General features: G+C 42.8%; 2 protein-coding genes across 3 annotated transcripts in view; one reads left to right on the top strand and one right to left on the bottom strand.

Moving 5' to 3' along the window:
• Window positions 1–9,021, top strand: part of LOC109870739 (uncharacterized) — a 45,016-nt gene extending 35,995 nt beyond the window's left edge. For both annotated transcript variants that reach the window (XM_031805726.1, XM_031805725.1), the window contains exons 6-8: window positions 3,433–4,031; window positions 4,424–4,569; window positions 5,910–9,021. In XM_031805726.1, coding sequence (XP_031661586.1) covers window positions 3,433–4,031; window positions 4,424–4,569; window positions 5,910–6,729 — 1,565 coding nt within the window. In that variant the 3' untranslated portion in view covers window positions 6,730–9,021. The remainder of the gene's footprint in view (window positions 1–3,432; window positions 4,032–4,423; window positions 4,570–5,909) is intronic.
• Window positions 9,022–9,258: 237 nt separating this feature from the next.
• tsn (translin) lies at window positions 9,259–13,862 on the bottom strand. The gene is made up of 6 exons (XM_020461841.2): window positions 13,645–13,862; window positions 13,280–13,373; window positions 11,643–11,739; window positions 11,333–11,448; window positions 11,002–11,081; window positions 9,259–10,858 (listed from the first exon to the last, which is right to left on the bottom strand). Exons 1-6 carry the CDS (start codon window positions 13,708–13,710, stop codon window positions 10,628–10,630), a joined length of 684 nt encoding a protein of 227 aa, XP_020317430.1. The 5' UTR covers window positions 13,711–13,862; the 3' UTR covers window positions 9,259–10,627.
• Window positions 13,863–24,048: the final 10,186 nt, after the last annotated feature.

Raw genomic sequence — 24,048 nt, 5'->3', positions numbered from 1 at the left:
GCAAACCGTAGTCTGTTTTTTTTATGGCGGTTTTGGAGCAGCGGCTTCTTCCTTGCTGAGCGGCCTTTCAGGTTATGTTGATACAGGACTCGTTTTACTGTGGATATAGATACGTTTGTACCTGTTTCCTGCAGCATCTTCACATGGTCCTTTGCTGTTGTTCTGGGATTGATTTGCACTTTTCGCACCAAAGGACGTTCATCTCTAGGAGACAGAACAAGTCTCCTTCCTGAGCGGTATGACGGCTGTGTGGTTCCATGGTGTTAACACTTGCGTACTATTGTTTGTACAGATGAACGTGGTACCTTCAGTCATTTGGAAATTGCTCCCAAGGATGAACCAGACTTGTGGAGGTCTACAATTATTTTTGGCTGATTTCTATAGATTTTCCCATGATGTCAAGTGAAGCGGCACTGAGTCGAAATACATCCACAGGTACACCTCCAATTGACTCAAATTATTTCAATTAGCCTATCATAAGCTTCTAAAGCCATGACATAATTTTCTGGAATTTTTCAAGCTGTTTAAAGGCACAGTCAACTTAGTGTATGTAAACTTCTGACCCACTGGAATTGTGATACAGTGAATTATAAGTGAAATAATCTTTCTGTAAACAATTGTTGGAAAATTACTTGTGTCATGCACAAAGTAGATGTCCTAACCGACTTGCCAAAACTATAGTTTGAAATTTGTGGAGTGGTTGACAAATTAGTTTTAATGACTCCAACCTAAGTGTATGTAAACTTCCGACTTCAACTGTATCAACATTAATTGGGGTTTTTAAGAGCACAATTTAGGTAGAGGACATTTACCAGAACAAGGCTATGTCAGTAACTAAATGTTTGACAAAAATGCCGATAGAACCTTATAGTCCCAAACTCTTTATGTTAATGTTGGCCTTTATGCACTATTGTCATGCCAGAACAAGGGTTAAACCTAGAGGTGAACAGAAGGGAGGAGGGATTGTCCTTTACATATCTATGTAATCCATCTCTATCATTTAGCATTACAACAAGCATTACAACAAAGTAATGAATGTTCAAGCATTGAAGTGAGGCCAGGAGGTCTCTTGTTCACTTAGAACAAAATAATTTGTTGCTTATGTCGAGTGGTGATTTTAGCATGTACATCTTGGTGGGGCCAAAAAATATATATAAAGCAGGATGCATGCCAGCAAAGCCACCACACAACGTGACAAACGGTGCCCACAAACTGTTAGGGCCTACATAAAGCTGCCCCAACAGCAGTCCCAACATCTTACCACTGCTACAGCTGGCTATCAGCGGAGCCTTGTCTGGCAGCGAAACAGTTCATTCAGCCTCATTTACTGCCTTTAAAAAAATCATAGCTAATATGGCTGACTTGCTTATACAAATGTGGTTTCTAATGACAATTGAGATGTACAAACTATGACATAAGGGGATGACAAGCGGATAATAGGCCATCTGTAATTTCGATTAGGATATTATTGAGCGACCTAGGACGGACGTAGTCAGTATAACTATTTGTTAAGAACGTTTGAAATGTACGGTGACAGAATTCAGAACGTGGGCCGTTCTTACAGTATTCTCCCTGTACACCAAGTCAGGACAGTCTGATAAATAAAAGGGGCATATAAGCAGACAATGAAAGCTCTTACAAAATTGGATGATTACGTTTCTCTAAAACAGGTTATAGGCTACATGTGCACCACCAAGTCAGAACAGTAGGCAAAATTTAATAGGGGTAAATAGACCAAATGATTAGGGTGAGGCACATGGGCTGCTAACAGCTTACTACACAACATACACTTAGTATTACTTTCTGAGCTACAGTACACTGTACATATCTCCCTGGCATATTACATCATTTGTGCAGCAGCATACAATAGATTTTTGGACCCACCTTGTTGTGCTCACTTGAAGGTGGCACGGCGGTCCTTCGTGGGCAAATTTTGTCATTAAAGTCTGGCATTCTCGAGATGTATGGCGCTTTCAAGACAACTGGGAACTCAGAAAAAAACAAGGTTGAATCATGATGATGTCATTGATCTTCAGGTCGTAGCTCTAGAAAGAGGCCCGAGTTCCTGATTTACAATTCCGAGTTGGATGACCAGTCGAAATTTCCCAGCCAGAGCTCGTTTTTTTCCGGAATTCCCAGTTGTCTTGAACTCACTGAAGTCAAGTTTTTGCAGTTCTGAGTTAACAGTTGTTTTGTGCACGGCACAAATCATGCTTCATTGACAGCATGGCCAATGTTGAATGTTTCTCATTTTAAACTTGGAAAGGAGACACTTAATCCCAGATTTGGGACCACACAGCCACTCCAATGAATTGCAGGCTGGTGATGTTTGCAGTTAGCCACTGTCACTTGATTCCTTCCAAACCACTCATTGTTGAATTTGTGATATAATTTAAAATATATATATGTATCCCTTTTTCTCCCCAATTTTGTGGTATCCAATTGGTAGTTACAGTCTTGTCTCATCGCTGCAACTCCCGTACGGACTCGGGACAGGCGAAGGTCGAGAGCCGTGCGTCCTTCGAAACACTACCCAACCAAGCCGCACTGCTTCTTGACACAATGCCCACTTAACTCGGAAGCCAGCCGCACTAATGTGTCGGAGGAATCACCGTACACCTAGCAACCACGTCAACGTGCACTGCGCCCGTCCCACCACAGGAGTCGCTAGTGCACGATGGGACAAGGACATCCCTGCCGGCCAAACCCTTCCCTATCCTGGACGACACTGGGCCAATTGTGCGCCGCCCCATGGGTCTCCCAGTCGCTAAGACTTTGAAAGTATGATGTTGACATTATCAGTCCAATCAAAGCTACTGTAGATATGTGATTTGATGTAATTTTATCTGTGGCCAATGACCTTGAGCCTTCTTGGATGGGCACTTCTAATGTATCTCTATGGCAGCTCCCAAGGGGCTTGAATTTTCGAGATCTACCCTTAGAATTGGCGGTGACATACTGTCTCAATGAGTGACAAGAACACTGAGCTAATCATGGTGCAACTAGAGAACATTACCAACACCTACGCTCCGTATTTTCCCCTGGCTGCCCTCCACCACAGAAAGCACTGAGCTCAGCTGAAACACCTGCTTTTGGAGCTGCCTTACTCAAGAAACCAAAAAAGAGACCATGTTTGTATGTGGCTTTATTAAGTCAAATTATTATTATTTATTTTTTTACATTGTTTGTAAACAGATATGTGACACGTATTAATGCCAAAATAACATGCAAAACAGGTAAGCCCCCCCCCCCCCAAAAAATAATATATATATAATGTATAATACATAGCTAAAAATGTGCTAAATAGCTAAAAATGTGGGTCTTAAAACAGGTGGCTCCACCTGAATGACGGGTCGCCACTGCTTATGTCCCAAAAAACGGTATAACTAAAAGCCTACAACAGTTCACTTCTTGTGTGTGTTTGTCCCACAGCTCCTGCCTCGGTGCGGGTCCGTTCTGAACCCCGCGGTGAAGAACGTCTAGGGAGTCTGGGTGTGACGCGTGGTGGACAGCACCGCTGGAGCACCGTGAGCAGCCTAAGTGCCGACAGTGGTGTGGTGGGCCTGTGTGACGACCGCGAGGATGACGATGAACCCCGGAGAGTACACCATAGTGGAGGGGCCGAGGTGGAAAGGGTGGACAGCGGGATTGGACCCTGCCTGGCCCGCGTCTGGAAGAGACCCTCTGCCTCTCTCAGGGCCTGGGAGGCCCAGAGACCCTGCCCAGACTGTGGCCAGAGAGACGGGCACGGGGTGGCCCGGACAGAGGGTGAGGGGACCGGTATGTGTGAGCGCTGCTCCAAGCTGAGGACGGAGAGGAAGGAAGCCATCTTGGAGTTCCTGAACACGGAGTCAAGTTATGGGGAGGACCTAAGGATCATCAAGGAGGAGTTCTACTGTCCCATGCAGAGCGCCGGGCTGCTGACCTCAGAACAGCTGACCGTGGTGTTCAGCAACGTTCAGGAGCTCATAGACGTCAATGAACGCTTCACTGAACACCTGCAGGAAAGCATCGACCAGGCCTTCGACCAGGTGAGTCAGATAGAACCACCACCAATCAGTCACGTTATTCTTTATCAGTGGTCATTGACTAGGTGATAAGCCTACTTCAGAAAGAACACCAGTCACTCATGTTATCAGTGGTCATTGACTAGGTGATAAGCCTACTTCAGAAAGAACACTAGTCATTCATGTTATCAGTGGCTTGGTGATTCGTCAAAAAGCATAATTGATTTTTAGTTTGGTATAAGTCATGTTGAAAAAGTGACACAATGGCTTGTGGTTGCTTGTGGTGGTTAATCTCTCGTGTTAGCTAGCTAGCTAGTGCACACAAGTTTTGGTTCTGTGTTCTGAGATTACACTGTGGTCATACTATTGCCCTATAGAGATGTTCTAAATCTAAGCCTCTGCTTGTTCCCTTGCAGGGAGATGAGGACCTGCTAACAGTGTGCATTGGAGAGATGTTCCTGGAGTTTGTCAACATGCTGCCAGCCTTCCAGACTTACTGCCTGCAGCAGTCCACCTCTGTCAACATGCTCAACACCCTGGAGAAGGAGAAAGAACTGCTGAGGTAAGGACTGTAAAGTAACACTTCAAAGATCAAGTCACATTTTATTTGTCCCGTACACATATTTTACACACGTTATCGCAGGTGCAGCAAAATGCTTATGTTTCTAGCTCCAACATTGCAGTAATGCTGAACATTAAAAAATTATACACACAAATCCCCCAAAAAGAAAAAGAAAGAAAATAAGAAATATGTGAACGAGCAATGTCAGAGTCCGGAATATAAATATATACATTATATAAACAAAAGTATGTGGACACGCCTTCAATGCCAGGAGAATGCTACTTGCCCGAATGTATAGTGGAGAAGGAATAATGGTCTGGGGCTGTTTTTCATGGTCCGGACTAGGCCCCTTAGTTCCAGTGAAGGGAAATCTTAACACTACAGCATACAATGGCATTCTAGACGATTCTGTGCTTCCAACTTTGTGGTAACAGTTTGGGGAAGGCCCTTTCCTGTTTCAGCATGACAATGCCCCCATGCAGAAAGCGAGGTCCATAGAGAAATGATTTGTTGAGATCTGTGTGGAATAACTTGACTGGTCTACACAGAGCTCTGACCTCAACACCCACCATCGAACACCTTTGGGATGAATTGGAATGCCGACTGCGATTGACTTGTTGGATAGGTGGCATCCTATGACGGTGCCACGTTGAAAATCACTGAGCTCTTCAGTAAGGCCATTCTACTGGCAATGTTTGACTATGGAGATTGGAAGGCTGTGTGCTCGATTTAATACACCTGTCAGTAACGGGTGTGGCTGAAATAGCCGAATCCACTAATGTGAAGGGGAGTCCACATACTTTTATATATATAGTGTAGAAGCTGTTTTTCAGTCTCAGATTTGATGCGCCTGTATATTGGTAGTTTATACTGTACGGGTACTTGCAGGATTTGATCAACTATTGTTTTCTGTATTATAGTTACAAATAAGGGAACTTTGGTTCTTAATTTTTCTTATTCAAGATTGAGATCAAGTGAAAAAGAACGTGTTGTTTTGGAAATTTCCACTGAGCAGAATTCTCTTCTGTGCTCTAAGAGCAGAAGAACAGTAACTTGGAACCCTAAGTTCCCACTACGCTGTGTTATTCTTAATGGAAGAGACAGAAGGTTGTCATTAATTCATGGACCTATTCTGAGAACGGTGATGAAGTCATTACTATTTTTAGACCCAGGCAACTACTTCACATCTCACCTATAATGACTCACCCTGTATTGTCTTGTGATTCCCACTGCTCTCAACTTTACAATTAAATCTGAGACTCTCTGGCCTAAAATCACAATTAAACAGTATGTTAATATCACTCTGTCTCTCTCCTTCTCTCTCTCTCGCCCTTTCTCAGGATCTTCCTTGACGTGTCCCAGAATGACAACACAGCCCTGCGGCGTATGAACCTGCGCTCTTTCCTCATGGCTCCCCTTCAGAGGGTCACCAAGTACCCCCTCCTCCTGAGCCGCATCAGCAAGGTCACCATGGAGTGCCACCCCGACCATGGCCGTCTCCGAGAGGCCAAGAGCCGCGTGGAGTCTCACCTGGAGCACATCAACATGAAGACCAAGCAGGAAGGAACCCTGACCTGGACTCTGCGTTCCTTTCGCCGCGACAGCCGCAAGAACCGCGAGGTCATTAACATCGAGATGCGGGAGATGTCCATGAAGACTGTGGGCTGGGCCAGGGAGAACACACGCTTCATCATGGAGGGGCCCCTGCAGCTCTCCCAGCCTGCAGACGGACAGTGGGTGAAGAAAGGCAGTAAAGGCCTCAAGTTCCAGAATATCCAGAGTCTGTTGATGGTGCGTACGCAACGGCCTGGAGAGGGTCTGTCTCAGACGGACGGCGAGGCCAAGGTGGAGCAGCAGGAGCACGGCGTGTGGGACGGTGTGCTGGTGCTCATCAAAGACAAGAGCAGTGGCAAGTTCACCGTGCTCAGAGAACCCATCCACCTAGCCAACTGTGTGGTGTCAGGCGACCCTGACTGCGAGGACACCTTTGAGGTGCTGGACATACGTAAGGAGGCCTTTGTTTTTAGGGCCTCAGATAAACCCCGGACGCAGCAGTGGTTCCGGCAAATCAAGAGGTATACCCGTGACCTGGGGCTGTGGAGGAAGAGGCGTAACGCACTCCCCAATATTATGATGAACACAAACCAGGGCAGGTCCTGAGACTGAGGGACACCGTTTCCCTGGCTGGATACCAGTGTAAATAGATGTACTACTACTGCAAAAAGAATTGACCATGCTTCTGGATGGTGGAGCGATTTGTTTCTGAGGTTTTATGGTGGGATTTGTGAGGTTCCATGTTATGATGAGGATAGCACTTTTTTCTAAGAAAAACTGCAAGTGCACCATACTGTAACGGAACGTATGAAGGTATAGTTTTTAGCTTCTGTCTAAACATTATCAGCCACTTGGATGACCAAAAAAAGGAGACTTGGTTGGGAACACTGCTGGCCTTGGTTGTCAAAACTGTTTGCTCTTGATGAAAGAGATGTTTTCAGTATACTGACTGACTGGTGTCTGTGTTGAAAAGCATGGTTGAAGTTGATGATTGAAAAACATGACTCTGTAATGCTAATGAAAATGCACAAATTAGTGAAAAACTACTGTTAAATTATACAATGGGGACTTGGACTACTGCTTAGTAAAAAAAGACAGGAACTTTTATTTTACCTGACTAAGGTAAGTCAAAATCACTGGCCTCTTCCCCCTTTCTTTTGCCCTCTGTGTCAGAAGCAATGTCCACTGCCAGCAGAGATCCGAGAAATGGCATCCATAGTAGGAAGTCCGTCAGTGACTTCCTACTGTGGATGCTGTGCAGACAGTGTCTGTCAGACAGTTTGAACCCAGGGTTGTGGACATACTTGTATCAGAGGAGGCTGGTGGGAGGAGCTATAGGAGAACGGGCTCATTGTAAGCACTTAAATGGAATGAATGGAACGGAGTCAAACGTGGTTTCCATGTTTGATGTGTTCGATACCATTCCATGTATTCTAGCCATTACAATGAGCCTGTCCTCCTATAGTGCCCCCCACCAGCCTCCACTGATTTGTATCACTGTGCTGGGTGGGCTCAAGTCACAAAGAAGCAATAAATTGTGCAATTTTAGCTATTTATTTTAGTTTCTCCACATCTGGTCAGACTTCGTAATTATGGGAAATCGAGAGCTTATTATCCCACCTATGACTGGAAGTAATGTTATTGACACAGATGAGCTACAGAGGTTCAGCCCTAGAATAATGTGCACTTGAACTTCAAGCCTAGGCCTGGTTTGGCCCCTACCAGTATTGTCAACTGTTTATTCAAACTCTCAAAGCCTTTACCTGTACCTGAATGTGGTAGTACAGCATGGCCAAAGTGGAGGTGGAAAGGCCTCAAACACGGATCATCCTGGACCATGAGTTTAGTAGCTAAAGCTGACATAGTAGCGCCAGTCAAATGTCTTCACAGTAGCGCCAGACAAATGTCTTCACAGTGTGCTGTTCCATGACAATCAGATGTGGTAATTGTGAGCTTTTGTTCCTTTGGTTTTTATTTCACTCTAAATGAAGCATTTCTTCTGTTGCCAGTCACAGTAATGTTGATAAAACTATGAGTATCTGGAAATGGTCATCAAGTCAGACTGCCCTATGCTCCGAGGTAGCAGCAGAAAGACACTTAAAAAGCCTGCTTACATAGCCTGGTTATACCAGTGTGAACACTACATTCACCAATCTGAAATTTAGTGAAATCTTTTTGGATGCCAGAATTTACAGGCAGTTCTAATCCATCCATCAGCTGCTAGTGTTCCTACATTATGTCATACATTACCTGTGCCCTTATCTCAAGTGTGACTTCCCTTCTCCTAAAATCTGTTTTTGTGTCTGATGTTTCTGAATCTGAAGGCACTTTATAATTAAGACTACAAAGTAGATCCATATTACGGTGTGACTGTCACTCTTCAACAACGCTATCTGCCAATCATGATTTCAAAAGCTTTATTCTGTTGGTCGTGTTGTTTATTCAGAGCTCTTTATGTTAGGGAAACATATAGGACCACAGCTGACTACATACAGCAGGTCAAGGCAATACTTCTTATCAAACAAATCTAAACTCCATATACTGTTTAGTCCAGGAGTAGCATAGGTTAAGGGAGGTAGTGAATCACTGTTTTTGGACAGTGCCTGTCTTACTGTTCATCACCTTCCAATGGCGCTAGCACTGTTACAATCATAGAATTAGAATCTCATTCTATTTCAAGAATCTCATTCTATTTGTATTGTTTGAATTCTTTCAGCTTCCATCTTGTTCCACTAAATGATTACTACTGTATATGGGAAGACCGATGCTGTGTAAACATTTTGAAAATATCCGAGACCTGCTGGACTGTCAAATGTTTTTCCTCTGCATTTTAGACCTGTGATATTTCCTTTATGTAAGATTTTGTGAATTATATTAAAAAATGACATGTTAAATACATTTTTCTTTGTACTTTACCCATTTCCACTTATTGCTATCCATTGTGCTTTGAGTCATCAAGTCATATTCTGAAATAGTGAAAGAGGTGTTCTTGTATGCTAATAAGGCGTGGTTAATTCATAAAAGGAACAAGGCAATTATTGGACTCACGTGTTTGGACAGAAGTCTCGCTTTACGAGAGCAATCAGTGAAAAGTGCTTCTTTGACACCAACTAGGACAAATTAAACAAAACACCATTAGCTAGAAAGATTTACTTGGAACATTTTCAAATTCAGAAATAAAATACAATATTCCTTTAAATCAGATGGAATTGTTTGTAAGCAATCACAAATACCCTTTTTTACGAAAACAAAAAAAGCACATAGGAAAAAGTGCAACAATACAGTCAATTATATTTACTACAATTCAACTACAGTACATATGCATTAGAATCATAGAAGTTGGCCATAACAATGTATCAAAATCAATATTTTAAGACTGAAAGCTTTGCCACGAATGAAGTACAGTATTTTCCTGTCTCTAAATGGCACTGCCATGTCTGCAGTGTACATAGCCGAGTGATTAGAAGCCATTAGACATTGTCAATACCATTCTGGCCTGAATTGGGATGGACATCAATTGTAATTCCTAGATTCCTCACGTCCCCTCCTTGCCTTGTCAAGGCATATTCGGGCAGAAGACCTGGGGTTCTTCTCCTCAGATACTTCTCCAATGCATTTTGAGGAGGCAAGGACAGAGGAATCAAGGAAATAGAATTGACATTAACCCTGGCTCTTTAGGTTCCTCATTCTCTCCTTGCTTCCCTCTGTATTGAGAAAGACGGAGGAGACCGAACAGAAATTAAGGGAAGACTTGAGAAAGAGATGCAATGTTTCAGCAAGGAACAGGAAATTAGTCTGGAGTCACAACAGTTATTACTAAATGAGGAGATATGAATTGCAAGCAAGAACATGGCGGAAATGGCAAATAAGAAAGCCAGACACGTAGAATCAAGTGACCTTAGATCTGCACTTCCCCCTTGTCGTTTCTTTGCTGGATGTTTTAACATTGAGACATCAACCCGTGAACAGAACATTCAAAGACTAAACTAGCCAAAAGCAAGTTCTTGTGTTATATCAGATGGTTTTTGGTAGAAAAACAGCACAACAACCAAATGTTTTATTTGCTCAACTCAAAAATTAAGCACTTTTTCAACATCGTAGTCATAACAATTTATTTTCTCTTGGATGGAAATGTACACCCTGTCAGCACCCCCTAAAATGAAATGAACATGAATAATTCAATACATAGATGGTGACCTGTACAAAATATATGAAAAGCAAAAACAGCTAACTTAACAGGCATACAGTATGTCCAATCACCAGTATCAAACTGCAACAAACCCTCCCCTTCAAACAACTGTGCCTTTATATAAAAGGCTTTCCAATCCCACTGACAGACTCATTCTCTCACATGCACTTCTCCAAACACACATCAGTCTGTCCTAGGCTGTGGGTGCCACAGACCTCCTATTCCTGCTTTCCAGCAGGTCAAGACTCCACTGTCCCAGTCATGGAGAGGTCAGGTCCCAGCCTAGGGTAGCGCCCTGGCCCCACATCCTCAGCTCTACTTATCTCCCCCAGCCTCCAGCTCCTTGGACAAGCCGCGGATAGACAGGTCGTAGACCACCTCCTCTATCTTCTTCACATCGTACTTGAGGCCATCGTAGCGCTTACGCAGGGGGTCATTCTTGAGGTTGAGCAGGCGGAAGCCTGAGTCCAGCTCGTTGATGAAGTTGGAGATGCGGAGGGGCCGGCTATAGTCCCCTGCTGTGACGCTGTTGACTGCCAGGCGAGACTAGAGAGAACAGGTGAGTTTATTCATGTAAATAATCATTTTAATTAACCATCATATATTATTGAAAAAAAAACATGTACATTTTGTATAAACCAATGTACTGATATATTAAAATGGTACAATGCCACTCAATTCATTCTCACCAGTTCACTGGCCATGATCAGCACACCTGCCAGGTAGTCTTCAACATCCAGATGGAATCCCTTCTCTCTCACCACCTCAACTACAATAAATAGGGAAAATGTTTGACTACCACAGCACTACCTGACTGCCGATTGACAGAGGAACAGTCTGCAAATGCACCCATTGCCTTGAGAAAAGATCAACTCAAGGTAATGGGTACATTCGTTTTAGCTTGCCTAGTGCACTGGGTGGGAGGAGATTTAACATTGGAATGGTCTAAAATGTTCAAACTCCATCCACTGGGGTACCGGGCGAGCTAAAACAAAGGCACCCAAATGAACTGACACCTACTTCCTAGTATTTGTGCCACTTCTTCGCGTGTCACCAGAGACTCACTCTCCAGGTAGACCACAAATGCTGCCAGGAAGGCCAGGCGCTGCAGAACAAACCTCCAGTGCTCATGGAACCTGGAAGCAGAGTGGAGGATGGAAAATGACATGTTAGTTTGTCCTTTCAATAACAAGGAGAGAAGACAGACAATATCACTCCATAACTGAACATGGTAATAAAGAGACTTGTAATTTATCATTTCCCTTATGAATGTCATTCTGTGGACAGAAAAAAGTAGCCAACTTTAGATTCACCCATGTGTAGGGCCTACCTGTAGTACTGGTCCACTGGGAATTTGGTTTTGAGTTCTCCAAGGTGCGTCCTGACTGTACAAAACAGTTCCCTGGCCTTTTGGCACTTACTGGGAACTAGTGTGACAGACAGGGGGACAAGAAAGAGACATTTATGTAGCTACATGCAGTACTGCTCCACAGGGAATCTGGTTTTGATCTCTCTAAAGTACATCCAGACTGTGCTAAACAGTTCCTGTGCAATTGCACACTTACTGGGAACTAGTGTGACAGGACAAAACAGAAACAGTTATGACAAGGTGACAGAGAACCTGCAAAGCAGTGAGTCAATCTGTAAGATAAGCCATCACAAGTGATAGTGAATAGAACCCTGGACTAGGAGTAAAACAGACCAAAACCGGGAGGGACTACATGAACTTGCCACTTCTGTCGTCATGAAGTGCTTTGAGAGGCTAGTCAAAGACCACAACACCTCCTCCCTCCCCGACACACTCAAACTTCTCCAATTCGTCTGCCGCCCTGACAGATCCACGGACAACGCAATCACCACTGCACTTCCCTCACCCACCCGAACAAGACATCATGCAAAACTACAAATCCCTGCAAGCTCCAGCACATCATCCCTAGCGTATGCCTTTGCTAACAGCTATTGTGTCAATTTAAAACTTGTGAGCCGAGTGGCGCAGCGGTCTAAGGCACTGCATCGCAGTGCTAGTGGCGTCACTACAGACCCGGGTTCAACCCCAGGTTGTGTTGGGAGACTGACCGGGAGACCCATAAGGCGGCTCACAATTGGCCCAGCGTCGTCCGGGTTAGGGGAGGGTTTGGCCGGCCGGGAGGTCCTTGTCCCATCTCGCTCCTCCTTGTGGCAGGCCGGGGCACATGCACGCTGACTTCAGTTGCACGGCGTTTCCTCCGACACATTGGTGCGGCTGGCTTCTGGGTTAAGCGAGCTGTGTGTCAAAAAGCACTGCGGCTTGGCAGGGTTGCGTTTCCGAGGACGCATGCCTCTCGACCTTCCCCTCTGCGAGTCCATACGGGATTTGCAGCGATGGGAGAAAATGGGGTAAAAAGTACAAAATAAATACTGCACAAGACAGTTCACAGAATTGTACATTTAAAGATATGTAGCCAATCTGTTCAGTGCTAACATTAGCTAGTTAATGCATCTGTAGTTGTTTATGATATCCACATAAACAGGTAATTAGCATTTCATTTTTTGTGGGGCAAATATATTACAGGCAAATATATTGATAAGTCACCTTGTCTTAGAGAGATTTACACGGTACACGAAATACAACCCTTATTTTAAGTGTTTCTAAAATCCCCTATGGGGGAAATTAATGGTGGAAAAACGATTGGAACCATTTCCCTGTTTGACCGCTAGGTTTTATGGGTATTATGACTCGTACTGTGGTACTCTATAGACACCACTAGTCAGTTACATGTCCCCCGACGTAGATGTATCATTGTCACAGTTGTTAACATTAATTATGTATTACTTATTTGTATCGTTTTTATTTCACTTTGTGCTGCTTTGTTGGAGCTGTAATTACATCTGACTATTAGCCCAGACTCTCTAATAAGAAACGTTTTGGTTGAAAAATGTTTCGCTACGGTGCAATAACGAATGTACCCCATGTGATTGGGCACTCACTCTCTTTGAATCCAGATGGTTGATGGACACTTTGAAGCAGTGTCAGGATCTCCCTCGCTGTCTGTTCCAGAACCTGGACCACTTTTCGAATGTCCTGGAAGATAACATGAGCCGTTAGCTGGCTAGACAACGGTATGAATTTGCAAAAACAAAATGCATGCATGTGTCCTCCTAACAATTGCAATGACTGTAGTTAGCTAGTAGCTAGCTATATAGCAAATGTCTGCAAAACATTTCTTGCACGCAGTTTACCATACAGCGCATTTTAAGTGGACATGTTATTCAATGCAAGCCTCACTGACTGTACAACTGAGTCAAATGCTAGCTTTGCAGTTCTGAGCTAGCTCGGTTGACAGAAACATTACCTCTCTTATTTCTTGATCCGCACTCAGAAAACCCTGAATGTAACTGAACATTTCCGGGACAGACATCTTTCTACAAATTATTGTATTTTGTAAAGGATATGGTAACTAGTTTTCTTTTGCACAATGAATCAAAACAGTTGGTAGCTAAACAAAAAAATACCAATGCGTGCACATGGGTCCTTCGTAAATGTGTCGCATTGAGGTGATGTCATCATTCTCCCATATCGATTTTTTTGGTGCGTCACCAAATTATGACCAAGATAATGAAAATCTACGTTGTTGAATAATATTAAAACATGAAAAAAACAGCAGACAAAAGTCCTGTAACAAGACTGTGAATAACTCTTTTCTACAAAGACCAAAGGAGCCATATTAGTAAAGTGCTTTAAATCACACAACACAAAGCCCTATTTGTGGCACAGTCAGTAATGTCACAGTAATATCCTTTCTATTGTTTGCTTGGTTACTCCTGGTCATACTATACACTAGCCTATCAGCAGGACATCACAATGTGGCTGGTTTCTAGGTGCTCCCAGTCTCTGATGGACTATCTTCTGTGTTCCGAGGGTTCTGAAGTGTAGTATCCTTGTTCTTGGCTGTGGCTGCCTTGTCGCTTGGTGCTCAGATCAGTTTCTCTCTCTGGTGCTTTCTCCATCTCTGTGTAGTAGTCCAGGGCCTTTACGCACCGAGTCTATGACGTGCTGCTACAGGGGCACAGAGAGGAAAAGGGTCACTCTGGAGAGGTTTACACAAATATGTCTGCTTGAGTTGGGCCAGTGCCAACCGGTGCAGACTACCGGCATGACTGTGCCTTGCATTTTCTCCTGCTTGAGTACCGGCACATTTTTCACTCTAAAATATGAGTGAGTACCGGTAGCTTTATCATTCCACAGCTAGTGGATGCAGTTGAAACACAATGAAGCTACGTTAGATAAGTGGTTGTAGACGGAGATCTTACCTCCAGTCAGGTGAAGAGGTTGGCCAGCTCCATGAAAAGGTAATTGGATGAAGCCCTGGATCTTTGTTATTCTAATTTCAACTCAATCATCAAGTTTGCAGACGACACTACAGTGGTAGGCTTGATTACCAACAACAACGACACGGCCTACAGGGAGGAGGTGAGGGCCATATGAGTGTGGTGTCAGGAAAATAACCTCACACTCAACGTCAACAAAACAAAGGAGATGATCGTGCACTTCAGGAAACAGTCAGTACAGGTGCATCAAAGCAGGGACCGGGAGACTGAAAAACAGCTTCTATCTCAAGGCCATCAAACTGTTAAACTGCTAACATACTGACTCAACTCCAGCCACTTTAAGAATGTAAAAATTGATGAAAAATGTATCACTAGCCACTTTAAACAATGCCACTTCATATGTTTACATACCCTACATTACTCATCTCATATGTATATACTGTACTCGATACAATCTACTGCATCTTGCCATCTTGATGTAATACATGTATCACTAGCCACTTTAAACAATGCCACTTTTATATGTTTACATACCCTACGTTACTCATCTCATATGTACATACTGTACTCGATACCATCTACTGCATCTTGCCTATGCCGTTCTGTACTCATTCATATATTTTTTAAGTACATACAGTGGGGCAAAAAAGTATTTAGTCAGCCACCAATTGTGCAAGTTCTCCCACTTAAAAAGATGAGAGAGGCCTGTAATTTTCATAATAGGTACACTTCAACTATGACAGACAAAATTAGAAAAGAAATCCAGAAAATCACATTGTAGGATTTTTAATGAATGTATTTGCAAATTATGGTGTAAAATAAGTATTTGGTCAATAACAAAAGTTTATCTCAATACTTTGTTATATACCCTTTGTTGGCAATGACAGAGGTCAAATGTTTTCTGTAAGTCTTCACAAGGTTTTCACACACTGTTGCTGGTATTTTGGCCCATTCCTCCATGCAGATATCCTCTAGAGCAGTGATGTTTTGGTGGCTGTTGCTGGGCAACACAGACTTTCAACTCCCTCCAAAGATTTTCTATGGGGTTGAGATCTGGAGACTGGCTAGGCCACTCCAGGACCTTGAAATGCTCCTTACGAATCCACTCCTTCGTTGCCCGGGCGGTGTGTTTGGGATCATTGTCATGCTGAAAGACCCAGCCATGTTTCAACTCCAATGCCCTTGCTGATGGAAAGAGGTTTTCACACAAAATCTCACGATACATGGCCCCATTCATTCTTTCCTTTACACGGATCAGTCATCCTGGTCCCTTTGCAGAAAAACAGCCCCAAAGCATGATGTTTCCACCCCATGCTTCACAGTAGGTATGGTGTTCTTTGGATACAACTCAGCATTCTTTGTCCTCCAAACACGACGAGTTGAGTTTTTACCAAAAAGTTATATTTTGGTTTCATCTGACCATATGACATTCTCCCAATCTTCTTCTGGATCATCCAAATGCTCTCTAGCAAACTTCAGACAGGCCTGGACATGTACTGGCTTAAGCAGGGGGACACGTCTGGCACTGCAGGATTTGAGTCCCTGGCGGCGTAGTGTGTTACTGATGGTAGGCTTTGTTACTTTGGTCCCAGCTCTCTGCAGGTCATTCAGTAGGTCCCCCCCGTGTGGTTCTGGGATTTTTGCTCACCGTTCTTGTGATCCTTTTGACCCGACGGGGTGAGATCTTGCGTGGAGTCCCAGATCGAGGGAGATTATCAGTGGTCTTGTATGTCTTCCATTTCCTAATAATTGCTCCCACAGTTGATTTCTTCAAACCAAGCTGCTTACCTATTGCAGATTCAGTCTTCCCAGCCTGGTACAGGTCTACAATTTTGTTTCTGGTGTCCTTTGACAGCTCTTTGGTCTTGGCCATAGTGGAGTTTGGAGTGTGACTGTTTGAGGTTGTGGACAGGTGTCATTTATACTGATAACAAGTTCAAACAGGTGCCATTAATACAGGTAACGAGTGGAGGACAGAGGAGCCTTTTAAAGAAGAAGTTACAGGTCTGTGAGAGCCAGAAATCTTGCTTGTTTGTAGGTGACCAAATACTTATTTTCCACCATAATTTGCAAATAAATTCATTAAAAATCCTACAATGTGATTTTCTGGATTTTTTTCTCTCATTTTGTCTGTCATAGTTGAAGTGTACCTATGATGAAAATTACAGGCCTCTCTCATCTTTTTAAGTAGGAGAACTTGCACAATTGGTGGCTGACTAAATACTTTTTTGCCCCACTGTATTCTTCATTCCTTGTGTGTATAAGGTAGTTGTGACATTGTTAGGTTAGATTACTCATTGGTTATTACTGCATTGTCGGAACTAGAAGCACAAGCATTTCGCTACACTCGCATTAACATCTGCTAACCATGTGTAAACAAATCAAATTTGATTTGATTTGAAGCTTGTCTGAGAGAATGGCTTTGGTCACCTTGTCCCTGTCCATGAATGGAGTCACAGGAAGACCCTCCAGCTTCTCCATGTCACTCCGAGGGAGAGCAGTAAAGAACAGGATGTGGTGAGAAAATCCACACCACAGACTTAATTAGTATTATCCACTCTATTCTCCATTCAGAAGGAAGCAGTGTTTTAGCCATGATTTATATGCATAGTCATGTGTATATTGGAACATAACCAATATCTGGGATGTTGTGGTTAGTTACCTGGTTGGAGAACTCCTCCTGCAGGAGGCAGTCCAACCAGGGCTCAGCCACGTCCATGAGCCGTGTCTTGTTGAAGTCACTCACTTTGATCATGATCATTCATTATCAGCTGGAAGGAGACGGGGGGACATAACCATCACTTTAATCCAGTGGTGGGCCGTCAGGACCAGCAAGGCCTTCTCTGCTGGCCTAAACATCATCGGAATATAATATTTTTTAAAATATATTTTCCCACAAATATGTATTAAATTATTCCCCAGAATAAGAGTTATACTCTTCATTTCATAGCTTTCCTCTTGGTTGCACTGCTTCCAGCCCCAGGTTGAGATTTGGAGGGCTGGTCTTTATGTTAGATATTTTATCCAATCATATTCAGCCATCATGTGTTGCCAGGGATCTAAAATCTGCCCTCAGGCCTTCAGAATCAACAGTGTGGGCGCTTGTAGCTTAAAGTGAATGGAAATTAAAATTGAGTGTCAACCAATCAGCTTTAGAGATGGCTATTGTACGCCTGCTGGCTGGCTCCAGTGTTACACAGGAGCCAGCTAGCAGGCGTAGTGCGTGCACGTCTTTTGATTGGATTACCAATATTGAGAGGCAGGTCCTATATGGGCAGGTCTATGCAAACCTCAGAACTAGGAAACTGAATTTGATGAACTAATTAATTTGCGTACTACTAAACTGTTTTTTTAACCCACAGTGGCGGAAGGAGGAGAAGATATCGATTTGGTCGAGGATATAATTATAACGCCATTCTCAAGACAAACTTTTCAAGAAAAGTTAGACATTGTCAGGAGAGGTCGATGCTACAAAGCCTGTCACAGGCGGGAAAGGGGTTCGTTCACCACTTTCAAAGTTTCAACTACGAGCACTATCAATGGCTCACAGGCTCCGAGAAGCACAGCAAACTGTACTGCTGGGAATGCCTATTATTTGCAAATGATAGATTTGGTGTTTGGAGCCACACTGGCTTTGCAAACTTGAGTTGTCTAACCAAGGCAGTAATGAGACACGGCTGGGCACATACAAGCAATGGTGCTTTTGAAAACTTTTGGGGACACCTGAGTGGATCTACAGCTCAACGAACAAGCGCGCAGGGCAACGGAGCTGCACAATGAAAAGGTATTGTACTCTTCCCCTGCAATTCTCTGAATAAAAATGTCAATTTCAAGGTGACGCAACGCCTGGTTATACTGCGTTTCTGTCTAAATGTATAGTGTCTAGAGCCATAGCATCATAATGATGGTAATAAGAGGTGGATTAATTCGGGTGGGACTGTGTAGGGCCTCATTGAAGGCCCAGCCCCCAGGCCCACGGCACGCCACTGCTTTAATCCAGTTGGGAAGATTCCCAGGCTTTCAACTGGATCTCGTTATGCCTTGTCATGTCAGTGGCCAGGATGCATCGAAGAATAATAAATAAAATGCATTGAGTTCCCTTATGGAAAAATAACATGAAATTCACATATGATCTCATGTGTGAAGTTAATGTGATAACGTGATAACATACAGTTGAAGTCAGAAGTTTACATACACCTTAGCCAAATAAATTTAAATTCAGTTTCACAATTCCTGACATTTAATCCTAGGTAAAATTCCCTGTCTTAGGTCAGTTAGGATCACCACTTTATTTTAAGAATGTGAAATGTCAGAATAATAGTAGAGAGAATGATTTATTTCAGCTTTTATATCTTTCATCACATTCCCAATGGGTCAGAAGTTTACATACACTCAATTAGTATTTGGTAGCATTGCCTTTAAATTGTTTAACTTGGGTCAAATGTTTCAGGTAGCCTTCCACAAGCTTCTCACAATAAATTGGGTGAATTTTGTCCTATTCCTCCTGACAGAGCTGGTGTAACTGAGTCAGGTTAGTAGGCCTCCTTGCTTGCACACACACTTTTTTCAGTTCTGCCCACAAATTTTCTATGGGATTGAGGTCAGGGATTCGTGATGGCACTCCAATACATTGACTTTGTTGTCCTTAAGCCATTTTGCAACAAATTTGGAAGTAGGCTTGGGGTCATTGTCCATTTGGAAGACCCATTTGTGACCAAGCTTGAACTTCCTGACTGATGTCTTGAGATCAATATCTCCATATCAATATGTCTTGCTTCAATATATCCACATAATTTTCCTACCTTATGATGCTATCTATTTTGTGAAGTGCACCAGTCCCTTCTGCAGCAAAGCACCAACACAACATGATGTTGCCACCCCCGTGCTTCACGGTTGGGATGGTGTTCCTCGGCTTGCAAGCCTCCCCCTTTTTCCTCCAAACATAACAATGGTCATTATGGCCAAAAAGTTTATTTTTGTTTCATCAGACCAGAGGACATTTCTCCAAAAAGTACGATATTTGTTCCCATGTGCAGTTGCAAACTGTAGTGTGCCTTTTTTATGGCGATTTGGGAGCAGTGGCTTCTTCCTTGCTGAGCCGCCTTTCAGGTTATGTCGATATTGGACTTGTTTTACTGTGGATATAGATACTTTTATACATGTTTCCTCCAGCATCTTCACAAGGTCATTTGCTGTTGTTCTGGGATTGTTTTGCACTTTTCACACCAAAGTGCATTCATCTCTAGGGGAGAGAACGCGTCTCCTTCCTGAGCGGTATGACTGCTCCTTGGTCCCATGGTGTTAATACTTGCGTACTATTGTTTGTACAGATGAACGTGGTACCTTCAGGCATTTGGAAATTGCTCCCAAGGATGAACAAGACTTGTGGAGGTCTACAATTTTATTTCTGGGATCTTGTGGACATAATGGACATTTGCTAGAATACATATCTACACTTTGCCTGACGCTTCAATAAAAAGAAAGTAAATATATACAACAAGTTATTTCTATATAATGACAGTATTCTGCTGTTTTATAATTACTGTAAAATCTTGTACCGTGACCACAATTGGGACTCGGCCTTAAATGGGATTTGAACTCATAAGTTCTTGTTTGCTGTCAACCTGAAATGTCCTGCAACACTGCAGCAACACAACCAGATCTGTGAGCGTGAAAGAGATATGGCCACAGACTTATTGGCAAGAATTACTAAAAGCTGCCAAGAATCAAGTAAATAATTATCCAATTATCACCACCAACGTAAAACTAGTAGTGCTCAAGGTCACCTGATGTAAAGTATACATTAATTATTTGGGGATTTGAACTTTCTACCTCCTGGTTGTGAGGGCATCAATGTTTCTGCAGTGCCACCAGTTTCATACTAATGCTTTGGAACATATATTAACACAATCTAAACAAATAAGGGTATGTTACAGTGTTGTTACTTGGGGTACCAAATGTTAAAGGTACACTTCACAGGTCTACATACAGTTTGGTACCTTGTAGGTATATTGGGACATTTTTCTACTCAATATTTTGAATATAAGGTACGATCATCACTGGGTTGTGATAGGTGGGAGCAATGTACTGGTGGGGCTCACTAGCATATGTAGGGGCATGGTCACATATGTGTATTTGTGCCAAATGTCAATGGAAGTTTAATTGGTTGTAGAAGTTTAAGTGGCATTTTCCTGTAATTTATTTGCAAATTGTCAGCAGGTTATTGTAAGCTCACAATAACTTACTGGCAAAATGTTGCCAGTAACCTACAGGACACTTGATGCCACTAACAATCTTGACAGTAAACTACTGTGGCTACACTTCTGTTGACAACATGCACATCACTTGCTGATTGGCAGCCACTGTAACAGTATGTTGCCAATCATAAGATTGCAGGTGTGGCTTACGTGAGGTGTGGCTATTAGCTAGCTCTTGTTGGTCTCCCATAAGAGGAGTTAATATGCTCTGTTCATAAACATTAAGCTAGTGCACTTTAAAAAAACAATGTTTTTATATATTTTTTGCCCTTTTTTGTGTCACAAAGTATAATGGATTTCTATTATAGTCCAGTTGGGGCGGTAATGCAACATATTTGATGCCAACCACCATTAAACTCCAAAGAAGAAGGAATCTTGTACACTTCTCCGGTGAGAGAAAGGCAGGTTGAGGTTGCCAGGGTCAGAGGAGTACAGAAGGTGCCGTATGCTGAGGCAGTGAAGAAATTAGTAGAGGAAGATGGGTCCAGGGCGAGGGATCCTAAGAGCATCCCTGTGAGTAGGCTGAGGCCAATAGAGAGTCAAAGGAATAACATGTGCTTCAGTAAGGTTGGTTTCTTAGTGTTCATAACCATGGTCAACTGTACTGCAGAAATTATATTTTATTTCAGGTCATGACACGTTTATATTTTTTGTTACGTATATAAAATTACAGTTATAGAATAAAATAACACTTTTATTTTATTTTTTATTTGTACAGCTTTACAGCGCATCTAAAGTGTACTGTAAGTTTCAATTGCATGTGAGGCATGCCAAGTAAATTTTCCGGGCAGACCAAAAAGTACCCAAGTGCATTGCGATTGACAGTAAATATGTAGCAAATTACTGTAGAAATGTACCGTAAAATGACAAAAATGTTCCACAAAATTAACAGGAATGGTAAGCAGTGGTTTCATGTTGAACCACATGATTTCACTTGTGGAAAATTACATAATTTCATACATGAAACATGACATTTCACGTGAAGTCATGTGAAAACTTGTTTTTGGAACACTTCACGTGTGACATTTCAAATGTGAAAATGTATACTTTTTTCAAATACTCCAGGCACTCAAGTCCTAGACTGTTCTCTCTGCTACCGCATGGCAAGTCGTACCGATGCACAAAGTCTGGAACCAACAGGACCCTGAACAACTTCTACCAGTCAGTATCTGGTGTGACCATCATTTGCCTCATGCAGTGCGACGCGTCTCCTTCTCATAGAGTTGATCAGGCTGTTGATTGTGGCCTGTGGAATGTTGTCCCACTCCTGTTCAGTGACTGTGCGAAGTAGCTGGATATTGGCGGGAACTGGAACACTCTGTTGTACACGTCGATCCAGAGCATCCCAAAATGCTCAGCGGGTGACATGTGAGGTGAGGTGAGTATGCAGGCGATGGAAGAAAGGGCATTTTCAGGTTCCAGGAATTGTGTACAGATCCTTGCAGCATGGGGCTGTGCATTATCATGCTAAAAAAATAGCTGATGGCGCTGGATGAATGGCACGACAATGGGCCTCAGGATCCTGTCACAGTTTTTCTGTGCAATCAAACTGCCATCGATAAAATGCAATTGTGTTGGTTGTCCGTAGCTTATGCCTGCCCATACCATAACCCCACTGCTACCATGGGGCACTCTGTTAACAACATTGACATCAGCAAACCGCTCGCCCACATGACGCCATACATGCTGTCTGCCATCTGCCTGGTACAGTTGAAACCGGGATTCATCCATGAAGAGCACACTTCTCCAGAGTGCCAGTGCCATCAAAGGTGAGCATTTGCCCACTGAAGTCGGTTTAGAAGCAGATCTGCAGTCAGGTTAAGACCCTGGTGAGGATGACGAGCATGCAGATGAGCTTCCCCGAGACAGTTTCTGACAGTTAGTGCAGAACTTCTTCAGTTGTGCAAACCCACAGTTTCATCAGTTGTCTGGGTGGCTGGTCTCAGACGATCCCGCAGGTGAAGAAGCCAGATGTGGAGATCCTGGGCTGACGTGGTTACACTTGATCTGAGGCCGGTTGGACATATTGCAAAATTCTCTAAAACAATGTTGGAAGCGGCTTATGGTAGAGAAATGAACATGCAATTCTCTGGCAACAGCTCTGGTGGACATTCTTGCAGTCAGCATGCCAATTCCATTTACTCCATTCCAGACATTATTATGAGCCACCTCCCCTCAGCAGCAGCATTTTAGAGTGGCCTTTTATTGTCCCAAGAAGAAGGTGCACCTGTGTAATGATCATGCTGTTTAATCAGCTTCTTGATATGCGACACATGTCAGGTGGATGGATTACCATGGCGAAGGAGACATGCTCACTAACAGGGATGTAGCAAATTAGTGCCTAAAATTTTGAGAGAAATACGATTTTTTTGTGGATGAATTTTTTGGGGGATTTTTTATTTCAGGTCATGAAACATTTATATTTTTGTTTCGTATATAAAATGACAGGATACAGTTATTTAGTTTTTACAGTTTTACAGCATCTAAAGTGTTTTATAAGTTGCAATTGCAAGTGTGGCATGCCAAGTTAAGGAGTATTTCTGTCTGTAATAAAGCCCTTTTGTGGAGGAAAAACTCATTGTGATTGGCTGGGCCTGGTTCTCAAGTGGGTCCCTGCCCAGTGCGCCCCTGCCCAGTCATGTGAAATCCATAGATTAGGGCCTGATCAATTTATTTAAATTGACTGATGTCCTTATATGAACTGTTACTCAGTAAAATCTTTGAAATTGTTGCATTTTATATTTTTGTTCAGTATATTTCATTAATTTGAGAGTTTTCTACATAGTCTTCTAATGTTGCTGGGGAATATTATTCTGTTTTAATGTTAGTCCTGAATAAATATAATTGTTTTTCTTGTGTATTTTTAACATGGATGAGATTTACTTTGAAGTTCAAGGTGTAGGAATACGTGATGGCGTAGCACGGAGATTAAAATTCAGAGAACCAAAAGCTTGCGAGTTCAAGTCCCAGGTAAGGACATGTTGAAAAATAATAACTGTATAAGTAAACATACACAATATAGTCATGTGTGTCTAATATGTTGAAAACATTCCTGTAAAATCTCATGTCAAAATGTGAATCCATATGTGAAAATGAATGTGATATGTTCCAAAAACACATGGTTCCACATCAAGTGTTTAAAAACAAATGTCTCATGTGATTTTCCAAATG

The sequence above is a fragment of the Oncorhynchus kisutch genome, linkage group LG26 (assembly GCF_002021735.2).
Source record: "Oncorhynchus kisutch isolate 150728-3 linkage group LG26, Okis_V2, whole genome shotgun sequence".
Lineage (NCBI taxonomy): Eukaryota > Metazoa > Chordata > Actinopteri > Salmoniformes > Salmonidae > Oncorhynchus > Oncorhynchus kisutch.
This window is presented reverse-complemented; position numbering and strand designations above follow the sequence as displayed.

Coding starts and splice junctions, on each gene's coding strand:
- tsn (XM_020461841.2), bottom strand. CDS start 13,710: ATGTCTGTCCCGGAAATGTTCAGTTACATTCAGGGTTTTCTGAGTGCG. Junction 11,740..13,279: donor ACCATCTGGATTCAAAGAGA/GTGAGTGCCCAA, acceptor CTGTCACACTAG/TTCCCAGTAAGTGCCAAAAG. Junction 10,859..11,001: donor TGATCATGGCCAGTGAACTG/GTGAGAATGAAT, acceptor TGTTCTCTCTAG/TCTCGCCTGGCAGTCAACAG.